The 15,298-nt window shown below is 39.3% G+C and overlaps 1 protein-coding gene across 2 annotated transcripts in view; it reads right to left on the reverse strand.

The window, feature by feature from the left end:
• ALDH1L2 (aldehyde dehydrogenase 1 family member L2) overlaps nt 1–15,298 on the reverse strand; it is a 67,291-nt gene that overhangs the window by 17,937 nt on the left and 34,056 nt on the right. For both annotated transcript variants that reach the window (XM_030320428.1, XM_030320429.1), the window contains 5 exons: nt 8,865–8,984; nt 8,140–8,267; nt 6,287–6,437; nt 3,594–3,664; nt 3,402–3,507 (listed from right to left, as the gene is read on the reverse strand). In XM_030320428.1, coding sequence (XP_030176288.1) covers nt 3,402–3,507; nt 3,594–3,664; nt 6,287–6,437; nt 8,140–8,267; nt 8,865–8,984 — 576 coding nt within the window. The remainder of the gene's footprint in view (nt 1–3,401; nt 3,508–3,593; nt 3,665–6,286; nt 6,438–8,139; nt 8,268–8,864; nt 8,985–15,298) is intronic.

The raw sequence follows: 15,298 nt of genomic DNA on the forward strand, positions 1-15,298 counted from the left end.
TTAAATCAGCAACTCTGCCAAGGCGGCCCAGGTATCAGGATTTTAAAATGAGAACTCCAGGTGATTCTATGTGCAGCCAGGATTAAGCGCCCCCAGGCTAGGTTATCTGTCCCTCTTCACTCTACTAGCTTCCTGCTCCTTAATGAGTAGTGCTACCCGGGGAAATGGCACTCCTATAGCACGCTGGGGAATTGGTCCCGTTTCCATGGAAGCATTTGTCATATCTACCGCACAAATACATGTATCTGTGAGTGATTCGGCTCTCAGAAACATATCCTTTAAATAGGCTTCCACACGTGTATAATGCCGTATTTACAAGGGTAATAACCGTAGCACATTGTATAATACCAAAAGAGCAGGGGCGCCTCGGTGGCTCAGTCCGTTAAGGATCTGACTCTTGATTTCAGCTCAGGTCATGATCTCACTCACAGTTTGTGAGATCAAGTCCCGCTTTGGGCTCCACACTGATGGCTCAGAACCTGCTTGGGATTCTCTCTCTCCCTCTCTCTCGGCCCCTCCCCTGCTCATGTTGTCTCTTTCTCAAAATAAATAAATAAAACTTAAAAAAAAATAATACCAAAAGGGCAGAACAATCTAAATATCCATTAACTCGGGATTGGTTAAATAAAATATAGTTTAACTATACAATGGAATATTATGGGAGATGGTTTATTTATACACTGGAAATTGTACCAAAAAAAGGAAGATTTTTTCTTTTGCTAAATATGTATAGAATGCTACCATTGTATTGCATTGTGGTCAGAACACTTAATACAACATCTACCCTCTGAACAATTAAAAAAAAATTTTTTTAATGTTTATTTACCTTTGAGACAGAGCGAGCAGGGGAGGGGCAGAGAGAGAGGGAGATACAGAATTGGAAGCAGGCTCCAGGCTCAGAGCTGTCAGCACAGAGCCTGACACAGGGCTTGAACTCACAAGCTGCGAGACCATGACCTGAGCCAAAGTCAGCCGCCCAACCGACTGAGCCACTCAGGTGCCCCTACACTCTTAACAAATTTTAAATGTATCATGCACTATTGTTCACTGTAGACAAAATGATACACAGCAGATCTCTAGGACTTATTCATCTTGCATAACTGAAACTTTGTGCCTGTTGATTAGCAATTTCCCATATTCCCTTCTCTGGAATACCTAAGAAACTAATAAATAACAATTAATGACATTGGTTGCCCCTAAGGAGGTAAATTGGCTGGGGGATTAAGAATAGGAGGGAGACTTTTCATTACCTACCTCTGTATGTTTCTAGTTTGAAATTTTTTAAAATGTATACCTATTTTTTAAAATGAAATTGGGGTGCCTGGGTGGCTCAGACAGTTAAGCATCTGACTCTTGATTCTGGCTCAGGTCATGATCTCACAAGATTGTGAGTTAGAGCCCTGCCATAGACACTGCACTAATAGTCTGCTTGGGATTCTTTCTCTCCTCTCTCTCTGTCCCTTGCTCTTTCTCTCTTTCAAAAATAAATAAATAGGGGTGCCTGAGTGGCTCAGTCAGTTCAGCATCTAACTTTGGCTTGGGTCATAATCTCACAGTTTGTGAGTTCAAGCCCCATACTGGGCTCTCTGCTGTTGGCACAGAGCCTGCTTTGTGAGATCTCAAAAATAAATAAACATTAAAAAATAAACATTTTAAAATATTTTTAATTAAAAAGATTTTTAATGTTTTATTATCCATTTTTGAGAGAGAGAGAGAGAGAGAGAAAGACAGAGTGTGAACAGGGGAGGGGCAGAGAGAGGGGGAGACACAGAATCTGAAGCAGATTGACAGAGCCCAACGCAGGGCTCGAACCCACAAACCATCAGATCATGATGTGAGCCGGAGGCTTAACGGACTGAGCCACCCAGGAGCCTCAATAAATAAACATTTTTTAAAAATGAAATTAGGAGCACCTGGGTGGCTCAGTTGGTTGAGCATCTGACTTCGGCTCAGGTCATGACCTCACGGTTTGTGGGTTCGAGCCCTGCATTGGGCTCTGTGCTGACAGCTCAGAGCCTGGAGCCTGCTTCAGATTCTGTGTCTCCCTCTCTGCCCCTCCCCTGCTTGTGCTCTGTCTCTCTCTCTCTCAAAAATAAATAAACATTGGGGCGCCTGGGTGGCGCAGTCGGTTAAGCGTCCGACTTCAGCCAGGTCACGATCTCGCAGTCCGTGAGTTCGAGCCCCGCGTCGGGCTCTGGGCTGATGGCTCAGAGCCTGGAGCCTGTTTCCGATTCTGTGTCTCCCTCTCTCTCTGCCCCTCCCCCGTTCATGCTCTGTCTCTCTCTGTCCCAAAAATAAATAAACGTTGAAAAAAAAAAAAAATTTAAAAAAAAAATAAATAAACATTAAAAAAAAATTAAAAAAATTAAAATGAAATGAAATTGTTCCTAACAAGCAAAACCAGGATGACTGTGGTCACTACGACTAAGTAGTAATGCCAAATGAAACCGTAATTTCTTAAGTCCTAAAAGAAGAAATAAAAGGAGAGGTAATAGGTAATGAACTGTAAATCCTTCTAGAATAGTGACCAAGTTTTCTCCGTGACTTGTGTCCCTCAGAACATCTCCTACTGGTCACTTTTACACAGGCCATGCTCAGCCAGAGATTAAGTTGACTACCATATTCTTTTCCCTGAAAAGCTACTCTAGCATTAAAAGATTTTTTCTGAGAACTTCTATCATTTGAATTATTATTTTTCATTATTTGTTATTCAATGTACATATACTTACAGTTGCCACGATTATGTACATTCTTTTGCCTCCTTTTCCTTCATCTTCCATATCTTTATAATATTTTTAGTAATTAAAATTCAAATGCCTATGTAATACTTTTCTTTGGATGTCTTATAGTTACTCTAAATAATTCCCTAATCATTAGGCATTTGGCATTTGGCAAGAATTGGAGTGGCTGGTAGAAATTCAGTGGATTTCACAGAGTAACCCTATGCCTGCTTCCCTTGCCATGAAAATTTTAAATTGTGGGATATCCATGCGTTACATTAGGCAGCCATTAAAAATGAAGATTCGGGGCGTGTGGAAGGCTCAGTCGGTTAAGTGTCCAACTCTTGGTTTTGGGTCAGGTCATGATCTCGCGGTTTTGTGGGTTCGAGCCCTGCATCCGGCTCTGAACTGAGGGTGCAGAGCCTGCTTGGGATTCTCTCTCTCTCCCTCTCTGTCCCTCCGCCACTCACGCTGTCTCTGTCTCTCTCAAAGTAAATAAATAAACTTCAAACAAAAATGCAGATTTAACTAATAGGAAAAGATGCCCAGCCATGATGCCTTTGAAGATGTCATAATACACAATCTCATTTTTGTCTAAAGACATAATGTTTATAAATGGGTGTCTCTGTTTTCAAGTAAGTAGGAGAGTAGGAGGTTGTGCCCTGGCTCCTTGCATCTTACCTGCGCTGGCTTGAGCACTAGGGTGTTACCCGCCGCCAGACACGCGGCGCTTTTCCACGCCAGCATCATCAGTGGGTAATTCCAGGGGATGATAATGGCGCAGACCCTGCAGAGGTAGAAGGACGACCATCCTTAGTTGTCTCCAACCAACACAACTCACCCAAGTCACCCTTGGCGCTCTCCTTGTCTCACCCAAGCGGCTCCTTCTTGGTGAAGGTCAGATTGCGATTTGGACGGGCCTGGTTGATTGGAATAGTAGAACCCTAAAGAGTAAAAAAAGAAAAAAAAAAAAAAAGGTGATCCTCATTTCACTAATTGAAATGATTAAGTCTAATCTCAAGGAATCCATTTTCTTAGCTGGTATGAAAAGGCAGTGTTCAATTTGTAAGAATATATGATATATAAGAAATATATTCACACCAAAAAAAAAAAAACTGCTATTTCTTTCTGGAAAGAAGTAAGACATGGGAGAATAAACATAATTCTATCTATCTATCTATCTATCTATAAAACATAGTTCTAATTTAGTTACCTCCATTCCCAACTTCTTGGCATGGCAGAGAATATTGTGTAACCAATAGCCATTCTTCCCTGTGTTGTTATATTAATAATGGTGATATGGTTCATGAGTTCAAGCCTGCATTGGGCTCCGCACTGACAGTGCAGAGCCTGCTTGGGATTCTCTCTCTCTCTCTCTCTCTCTCTCTCTCTCTCTCTCTCTCTCTTCTCCTACTCCAGTTGTGCCCTCTCTTTCTTTCCCAAAAAATAAATAAACTTTATTTTAAAAAAATAATGGTGAGGGGCACCTAGGTGGCTCGGTTAAGGGTCTAACTTCGGCTCAGGTCATGATCTCGCGATTCATAAGTTCGAGCCCTGCATCAGGCTCTGTGCTGACAGCTCAGAGCCTGGAGCCTGCTTTGGATGTGTCTCCCCTGCCCCCCCCCCCCCCGCCCCTACCCTGCTCACACACTGTCTCTCTCTTTTTCTCAAAAATAAACAAACATTTTAAAAAGTTTTTAAAAAATAAAATAAAATAATGGTGATAGTCATGTGCCCAGATAACATACTGTTTTCCAGTTTCCAGGGCAGACAGGGATGGTCAATGGAAGACATAAGTACAAGGCATTGGAAGGCGAATGTTCTTTACAGTAGGCTGACTCAGCTCTGACACAGGCTCCTTTACCCTACCCCCCACTCATTTCTTCTCCTTGCTCAGAGTGTCACTGAAATGGCTGATACCTCAATGGTTATTGTGACACCATGAGACCGTCTTGAGGGTGCAGGTCACATGGTACCTTAGTAGCTCTGGTAGAGGGAGAGAAGGAGCCCACATGTCATATACTAGCCCTGACTACTTGCCTGGGTGTTCCTTGAAAATGAGGCAAAAGTGAAGTTCATACTTGAGTATCCGTTACATGCAGCCAGACTTAATCCCATCTAATTCACGGCAGTCGTTTTCAGCTGAAGCTATTCATTTGTCTGCCGCACACAATTGTATTGCTATTACTAATTACACGTGTTCATCTCTTATCTGAAATCCTTGGGGCCAGTGTGTTTTGGGATTCAGAATTATTTGAACTATAGAGATATAACATAATGCACATACCTTATGTTATATTCTCTATGACTCCCAGTAGGGTCTGAAGTAGCCCCCCATAATCAAATAAATACATGAGTATTGAAATATTTATTTAGTGAAGCATGAATCTTTCCTCTAAGTGATATAAATACAAATTATAAATAGACTCATGTTGGTTCAGGTCAGCTTTTGGCAACAAATGAGTTCGAACCACTGAAACCAATTGATTTTCAGGTTTTGAAGCTCTCTGGTTTTCATAATTGAGGCAAAAGTGTGGGCGTGAACCACCACTACTAAATACTTACATCTGTATGACTTTGTGACTAAAACTACGTTTATGCACAAACCCTAGTCTACCGCAAACTTGCTCCTAAGCCTCACTACATAACTTGCAGGGTATGTATTATTGTGACCATATTACAGATGAGGAAAGGAAGGCTTAGAGAGAGAAAATAACTTTAACAACATCAGCTGCTAAGTGCCAAATCTCACTCTTGGACCGGTCTCTCTGACTCTATGTTAATAATGGTCACAGCAACTTGCCCAAATAAAATACTGTTTCCCGGTCTTCTCAGCCGATAGAGAAGGCCAGTGGGAGATAGAAGCACAAGGGAGGTAGGGAATGCTTTTGAAAGCTCTCTTATATTTCTCTCCCTTGCCCACTTCCTCCTTCTTGCTGCCTGGCCCGTGCTGCAGTGGTTATCGTGAGCCTATGAGCAGTATGCATGTGGCTCTTTGTTATGAGCCTTACCTTTACCTTTCATGCCCCGGGTGCTGAGGTCAAGAGCAATAGCCGGCTTCTCCTCATACATGTGCTATTTACTTTCTTATAGTAAAAAAGGAAATGAAATATTTATTGTGCCCATGTCTTAGAAAATTATTTTTCTTATACCCAGCTTACTTAGACAATGTATGTTAGCTCTCTGGCTTCTGTAGGCATTTGAGTTCTCGATCTCTCCATGACACCCTAGATGTCCAGAAGACTACCAGGTGCCCTTAGGAGATATAGTAAAGTACAAAAAACATCATGAGACTTTAGTTCAGAAAATCTTGAGTTCAAATTCTAGCTCTGTGGTTTACTTACTAACGATGTGAGTGTATGCAAGTCATCTGTTGTCCTCAGGCCTCTGTTTCCTTGCCTGCAACAAGGGATAATAGCTATCGACCCACCACAGATGACTGTTATAAGGATAAGAGAAGAAAATCTAAGAGGTGCCCATAAAACATTGTCTTTACAAACTACTAAATGCTCGGCCCTTTTCCTTTTGGAATGATCTCCGTGGAGTCAAATGACATTTGTGCTCACCTGAATTTTGTCACACCAGCCAGCAAAATATCTGAATGTTTGCACAGACATTCCGATGTGAGTCTTCAGAGCCAGGGTGTAGACAGCCCCTGAATCAAGGGCTTCAATGGTTGCCAGCTCCTCCTGGTTCTCTTCCAGTAGGTCTGCAAGTCTGTATGGTCAGTGAAAGGAATTCACTCAACAAATATGGATTGAGCTCCTATTATGTATAAGGCACCATCCTAAGGGCTGAGAATTCAGAGGTGAACACACATGGACCAGGTTTTGTCCTGATGGAGAATACGGTCCAGCAGCAAAGACATTAAACAAATCATTTCATACATAATTTGTTTCAGGAGTTACAAAAAAAAAAAGAAGCAGAGGGTGTGGGAAGCCTGTACCATTTGCCTCATCAGTGTATAAAAAACAGAAGAGTGACTGAGCCACAATAATCAGAGGAGATCAATGACAGAAGACAGTGGGAATGTGGCTAGTTCATGAATATGCAAGGAGATGTTAGAGAGCACAACCCATGAGAATCCATGAACGCGAGGATCTCTTGTTGGTATAGAAATGCTTCCAACACTAACTGAAGAGACAAGATAGAAATACCTGGGGTGAATTACAGACACTACAACAGGTTTCTGGTAGGGGCCTAGTTTCTATGGGAAGATAAGTACAGGATTGTCTCATGAGTATAAAATAGTCAAAATTCATCCTGTGTTCCCCTCCACCATTTTCCTCCACCCTTCAGTGGTTTTTGCATTGTTCCTTTTGGACCATTCTAAAGTTGGGCTCGAAATCCCCTTCCCCTCAATGTTTCTTCCAGATCCTGCTGTAAGAGATATTTTGACCAAAGTCAGCTGTTTGGCCTTAGGGAAGTAGAAAAATGAATTTATGCTTAAATCTAATTACATACTTGAATCTACCTACTCGGTTACCAATTTATAATTCTTTCTAGGCCTTACTATTTTTCCTCCTCATTCCTAGTCCCTATGGGTCAAGCAGATTTAAAATCTGTCATTGAAAACAACAAAGTGCTGCGTAGTCCCCATTTGCTATTCTATATCCCTTCTCCACACTGCTCTGTGACCTGGGACGATGACCTTTATTTATAGACCACATCACTTGGCTCCCCTGCTCCGTTACTGGGCTTGACTAATGAGAGACCAATGAACAGCACCCCCAGGAGAGAAAGCAATCGGGCATTGCACTCCCCAGCTCCCCCACAGATGGTTCAGCAGCTGCTGTGTCCCTCCCCGACAAACCACTGCAGTGTGGTCTTCTACAGCCACAGATCTTGCCACATTCCAGCAATAGCCCCTTCCTCTGTCCTAGATCTTGGAGTAGTCACAACTTGCCCTGTTGCTGTCCCTACCTGGGTACTTAATTATCCCTTGACCTTGCCTACATCTTTGTAAATCGTTTTTTATTAAACTTTTTTTCCTCTGGAACCCTGACTGCTCCAAGCACTAATACAAAAATCAGGAACTCACATCTATGTAACTTTACAGGATGTAAATAACAGAAGACATATTACATAATGGGTGCATGCTAGACTATCTTGGGGAAATTTTTAAAAACTTGGCAATGTTAACCAATACCCAGAGACAGCAGATCTGTGTTTTTAAAAAAACACACCTGTTGGGGCGCCTGGCTGGCTCAGTCGGTTGAGCGTCTGACTTCGGCTCAGGTCACGATCTCACAGTCCGTGAGTTCAAGCCCCGCCTCGGGTTCTGTGCTGACAGCCCGGAGCCTGGAGCCTGCTTCGGATTCTGTGTTTCCCTCTCTCTCTGCCCCTCCCCCGTTCATGCTCTGTCTCTCTCTGTCTCAAAACTAAATAAACATTAAAAAGAAAATTAAAAAACCCACACCTGTACATCAACCTTCCTCTTTCTCTTGCATTCATTCTTCCCCATTCACCGTTTTCAAAGGCATCTTTTGCTGCTGCTACTGCTTTATCAACATCCACCAAAGAAGCATAGGATACTTTGCATATTATCTATTTCAAGATAAGGAAAAATAGGTTATAGGTTATTTATACAGAGATACATAAATATGCTTCTCTTGAAATTAATATTATATTAATAGGAAAAATAGAGTATTACTTATAAAACCCAGAGAATTTATGATGGAAAATCAATACGTTGAGTAATAAAGTAAAGAAAAATTTAAACATGGAAATTGGAAGCCTGAAATTTGGGACTTCTCACATCACATGACACGATTGAAAGACACATTTAGGAAGAATATATCTGCTTCTTCTAGTGCCTTGGGGAAGCTGAATTTCTTGCCATGAGCTTGCCGAGTTTGAAAGTTCTTTTCTGCATAGAGCATTATGTGAAGCTGTGCCTCTGATACGGATAGGTATAGCTATCTGTCTAAAATAATTATAAATATTCATTCCATAAAATAGATTACTATGGTCAGCAGCCAGTATCAGAACTGAATAGTTGAAAGGAATACATGGAGAACATTTATTTCTAGTAAGTGCTCAGAGGCAAAGTGATAGAATAAAGTAACTTCTTAAGACTTCCAGGTTTACAACTATTAAAATTTCATGACCAGTGGTCACTGCACACACTAAGCAATTACTCACAGATCCATCTGTTGGGTTGATAGTATCATAGGTCTTTCCATCATCAGCATCTGTGAATTGTCCATTTATGAAACACTGATATGGCATTTTCACTGTCATTTCATTGACCTCCTTTGAAACCTAAGATAGAAAATTATGTTAATAGAATCAGTGGATTTCTCTGCTTACCCATTTGATACCAAATAGCAATAAAGGAGTTTATTCACTAATGCAGCAGAGAGAAGTTAGGTCAATAGAATTCCAGTTCCTAGTCTCCAGAATAGACAAGCATATGTTAGATTTGGACCTCATGATGCTCAGATTGGCCACTCAGCCAGATGACCAAAGTACTCCTGGCTGGGCCTTATAAATATCTCAGATTTTCTTCATACAAATGAAAAAGAAGCAAAAGACCTGCAGATCACAGAAACATCACCATCTAGTGGCAACATCTATGGAGCACAGTCATTGCTTTGCTTTGAGTTCGTGAAATTGCCTTTTACATGGGTGCCATTTTAAGTTTTCTTTCCTTAAGTTCCTCCTCGTTTTTACTTTCTTTCTTACAAATGTATTACCTAAATTGTTCTCTACCATTACCTAGAGAGTGAATTTAGTTTAGTCCATTAACTACTATGAATGTGTTCTTTCAATAATAAAAAGGGAAAAAGTCTCCCTGCTTTATACAGTTATTATGAGGAAAAACTGAGAAAACGTATGAGAAAGAACATCATTAGAATAAAATTTTATATCAATGCAAGGCATAAAAAGTAAATATAATTTTAAAAATAATTTCATATAGAGAAATTGATAATGCTTTAAAAAAACCAAAAAAGTATCAAGAGGGTATCTTGTCTTATCCCACAGATAAGAAATTTTTCTATAAAATATTTCCATTGTGTTTATGTAGGATATAATGAAGGAATCTTCATCTGAATTGATGTGTCTCTGCACATAGTTCACTTTCCTAAACTCATCATTCTGAAAATATGCTAATTATGTATAAATATGTAAATGTATAAATACACTAATTATGTATAAATATGTATTATCTAACTTGGTTCCCCCAACTATCCTATAATGTACATATTATTATTTCCCCACTTAACATATGAGGAAACCGAGACTTAGAGAAGTTAAGCAACGTGCCAAAGCTCACACAGCTGGTAAGCAATGCTACGTGGGTTCAACTTTAGGTGGGTCTAACACCAAGATTCATGTTCTTAACTAGATGGTAACTAAATTGCTTTCAAATTTCCCTGAAGTTTATTAAAAACAAATGGAATGAGAAGCATGCCTCGGATCCCATCTCTCCCTTAAGAGCTCTCCAGTAACTTGAAATCCCACATCCTTAGAACCATAGTGGCTGTGAAAACCAGCAATCTATTAGCCACCAGAAGGGGAAATGACTCCCCAGAAGCTCCCCAGAGGCCTCATCCCCACAGAACTCCCCAATTGGCTCTATTCTTCGTGTTTGTCTTTATTTGGCTTGAGAGCTTGCTCTGCCCAAACTGCCCTCGGCCTTCCATAAAGGCTGAGAGACCTTATTCGTTCAAGAAATGTAAGGAAATCTACATCCGCTTATTAGCTGATGACTAAGCTAGCCAAGTAGAGACTTCAGTGGTGGCAAACGACAAAGAATATAGGTTTTACGGGATTAGTCCAAGAAAGTCACCAAACAAAGAAAAGCAACAATAACACTCCCTATGAAGGGTGGGGGTCTTATTTCCAGAGTTGCCACATTCTGTTATTTAAAATGGCTAGTTTCCAACAAAAGATTCCAAGATACATGAAGAAGCATGAAAGCATAAAGAGTGGCCAATACATTGGAAAATAACCAGTCAATAGAAACCTTCCTTGAAGAAACCTAGACATTAGACAAAGATTTTTTTCTAAGATTATTGATTTATTTTGAGAGAGACAGAGAGTGTGTCCACACTCACAGGGTAGGGGGAGAGAGAGAGAGAGAGAGAGAGAGAGAGAGAGAGAGAGAGAGAGACATCCCAAGCAGGCTCTTCGCTATCAGCACAGAGCCTGATGCAGGACTCGATCTCGTGAACTGGGAGATCATAACCTGAGCTGAGATAAAAAGTTGGACACTTAACTGACTGAGCCACCCAGGCACCCCATAGACAAAGATTTTAAATAAGCTTTTAAAAATGTATCCAAATAGAGGTTCCTGGGTGGCTCAGTTAAGCATCCAACTTTGGCTCAAGACATGATCTCATGGTTTGTGAGGTCAAGGTCTATGTCAGGCTCTGTGCTGACAGCTCAGAGCCTGAAGCCTGCTTCAGATTCTGTCTCCCTCTCTCTCTGCCCCTCCCCCACTCACACTCTGTCTCTCTTTTTTTCTCTCTCTCTCAAAAATAAACATTTAAAAATTTTTAAATAAAAAAAATATTTCCAAATAAGGAAGGAAAGGAAGCTATGTCTAAAAAAATTAAAGAAAAGTAAATGAACAATGTCTCACCAAATAGAGAATATTAAGAAAGAGAGAAGAATTATAAAAAAAGAACCAGTGGTGCCTGGGTGGCTCAGTCAGTTAAGCGGCCAACTCTTGATTTTGGCTCAGGTCATGATCTCACAGTTTCATGAGTTCAAGCCCCACAGGGGCCCTGCGCTGACAGTACGGAGCCTGCTTGGTATTTTCCCTCTTTCTCTGTCCCTCCCCTGCTCACACTCTCTGTGTGCCTCTCAAAATAAATAAATAAACTTTAAACAAAAAGTATTATAAAAAAGGAACTAAATACAAATTCTGGAGTTGAAAAGTGTAATAACTGAAATTTTAAAAAGTTATCATAGGGGCTCAACAGTAGATTCAACAAACTAGACAATATGTCAATAGAGATTACCCAGTCTGAAAACAGGAAGGAAAAAGAAGGCCTGTGGGATACCATCAAATGTATCAAAGCATGCATAATGAGAGTCCCAGAAGGAGAAGAGAGGGGAAAAGAGGCAGAAAGAATATGTGAAGAAATAATGAATGAAAGTGTCCCAAATTTGATGAAAAACATTAAACCACCCATCCAAAAAGCTCAACAAACTCCAGGTAAGATAAACTCAAACAGATCCATTTTAGATACATCATAATACAATGGTTAAAAGCCAAAGGTAATGAGGGAATCTTGAAAGCAGCAAGAGAGAAGAATCCCATCACGTCAAATGGATTCTCGATAAAATTAACAGATGACTCATCCTCAGAAACCATGGAGGCCAGATGGCAATAGGATGACATATTTAAAGTGTTGAAAGAAAAAGACTATCAACCAAAAATTCCATATACAGCTAAATACCCTTTAAAAACAAAGGAGAAACTAAGTCATTCCCAAATGAATAAACACTGAGAGAGTTCATTGCTAGCACACTGCCCTTTAAAAAGTTTACTAAAAGATACCTTTCAGGCTGCAATGAAGGGACACTTGACAGTAACTTGAATCTACATGAAGAAATAAGCAAGCTAGATGAACATATTGGTTTCCCAATGCATATAAAAGCTATGTTTATGCTATACTGAAGTTTATTAAGTGTGCAACTACATTATGTCTAAAAAATCAATGTGTATATTTCATTAAAGATACTTTATCGGGGCGCCTGGGTGGCGCAGTCGGTTAAGCGTCCGACTTCAGCCAGGTCACGATCTCGCGGTCCGTGAGTTCGAGCCCCGAGTCGGGCTCTGGGCTGATGGCTCAGAGCCTGGAGCCTGTTTCCGATTCTGTGTCTCCCTCTCTCTCTGCCCCTCCCCCGTTCATGCTCTGTCTCTCTCTGTCCCAAAAATAAATAAACGTTGAAAAAAAAAAAAAAGATACTTTATCAATATCCTTCAATTAAAAAAGAAATACTTTATGTTCCAACATTCTGTCTTAAACCTGAGTTGATGAATGGTGGGAACAACTGGATGTTTAAGATATTTTTGTGATTCTTTGTTTTAATCTCCACCCCCCCTTTTGTGTATGTGATATGAAGCAAATGAGGAAACATCGTTCTAATGGTTTAACAAGGAAGGAGAAAGAAAGACCTTAATTTCTGAGTGGAGATGTCTCCTTCTATGTGGATAAGTCGATTAAGACCGTTGTCAAAAGTTTGTCTGTGTTACTGCACCTGACTTTAGGATCCAAAAAGTTGGGGGTTTTTTTGTTTTTGTTTTTTGTTTTTTGTGGGTTTGTTTTTTTTTTTTTTTTGCCACATTGTGCCTTTCCTCCTGGAATTGTAAGCTGAACACAATAATAGTACCTGTTTACACTGTGAAGTGGGTATTATTACAGAAAACACACTGGAGGCTTTCTCACTGTTAAGCAAATAATGCCTTGTGAATGTATGATCTACAGAAAAACCCCTGTAGTTTAACGTGCTGATGCTGTCTATCGTTTTAGCAAATAAATTTTGGATGTTTTTTTCTTTCCCTCAAACACACAAATAAATAAATACTTTATTGCAAAACATTGGTAACCACCACCTGAGCTCTCAGTGTGTCATAATCACTGATCACAGATTAACAATGATCACAGACCATAACAAATGAGAAAGTTTGAAATATTGTGAGAATTACCAGAATGTGACACAGAGACATGAAATGAGAAGATGCTGTTGGAAAGATGGTAACAATAGACTTGCTTGATGCAGAGTTGCCACAAACCTTTAATTTGTGAAAAACATAATACCTGTGAAGCACACAGTAAAGCAAAGAAGGCAATAAAATGAGGTATGCCTGCAGAAGCAAAATGGAAAAAGAATAGATAAATTAAACTTAATCAAATTAAAAACTTTTGCATGTCAAAGGACACTGTCAAAAAAGTGAAAAGAAAGCCCACAGTAATATTTACAATATTTACAAGCCCACAGAAAATATTTACAAATCATGTATCTAATTAAGGTCTAGTACCCAAAATATACAAAAGCTCCTTACAACTCAACATTAAAAAGACATATATCCCAATTAAAAAATGGGTAAAGAATCTGAATGGACATTTTTCCCAAAGAAGAGATACAAATGACTAATAAAGACATGAAAAGAGACTCATCATTAGTCATCAGGGAAATGTAAACCAAAGCCACAATGAGATAGTATTTCTTACCCACAGCTAAAATAGAAAAGACAGACAAAACAAATGTTGGTGAGGATATGGAGAAATCAGAACCTTTCTACATTGCTAGTGGGATTGTGAAATAGTATAGCCACTTTGGAAAACAGCTTGGATGTTCCTCAAAAAATTAACATAGAGTTACCGCATGACTCATCAATTGCACTCCTAGATATATACCCCAGAGAACTGAAAACATACATTCACACAAAAACTTACACATGAATTTTCATTGCAGCATTATTTATAATACTAAAAAGTGAAAACAAAATGTGCATTAACTGAGGAATGGATAAACAAAATGTGGTATATCTATACAACAATATTATCCAGCCACAAAAAGGAATGAAGTGGATAACATCTACTACAACATAGATGGACCTTGAACACATGGGTTCAGTGAAAGAAGCCAGATGCTTAACAGGCCACAAATTGTGTGATTCCACTTATATGAAATATCTAAAGTAGGCAAATCCATGGAGACATAAAGGAGATTAATGGTATCTGGGAGCCAGGGGTGGGGGAAAGAAAGCAGAGAATCATTGTCAATGGATATAGTGTTTCTTTTTGGGGTGATAAAATTGTTCCATAATCAGAGGAGGGGGTTCAAGATGGTAGAGCAGCATGGATGCTCTCAGCTTGTCTTGTCCCTGAAACACAGCCAGATCAGCACCAAACCATTTTGCATACGTAGGAAACTGATCTGAGGATTAACACAACAATATGCATAACTTGAGCCACAGAACTCAGCAGAAAGAGGAAAATTGATTTTTATTTTCTTTTTACTTAATTAAAAAAATTTTTTTAGTTATTTTTAGTATTTAAAAAAATTTTAAATTATTTTAGAATGTTTTTTATTTCATTGTAAATTTTTTATTCTATTTCACTTTCCTTATTTCATTTATTCTATTTTATTATATACATTAGAAATTTTTTTTTCTTACCTTTTTTTTTTTTCTTTCCCCTTTTTCTCTGGTATATCAAGCTTCTTTCAATAAGCAGACCAAAACACAACTAGGATCTAGCTTCCTTTATTTGATTTTTTGTTTTGTTTTTAATTTTTTAGTTTTTAATTTTTATTATTTTTTTTCTTCCTCTAACAAGACAAAATGAAGGAATTCACCCGAAAAGAAAGAATAGGAAGAAATGATGGCAGAGGTTTAATCAACACGGATATAAGCAAGATAACTGAACTAGAATTTAGAACTGCATAATAAGAATACTAGCTGGGGTTGAAAAAGGCATAGAGTCCCTTTAGACGGAGATAAAAGAAGTAAAATCTAGTTAGGACAAAATTAAAAATGCTATAACCAAGATGCAATCTTGAATGAATACCACAGTGGCAAGGATGGATGAAGCAGAGCAGTGAATCAGCAATAC

This window comes from Lynx canadensis, chromosome B4, assembly GCF_007474595.2.
Source record: "Lynx canadensis isolate LIC74 chromosome B4, mLynCan4.pri.v2, whole genome shotgun sequence".
NCBI lineage: Eukaryota > Metazoa > Chordata > Mammalia > Carnivora > Felidae > Lynx > Lynx canadensis.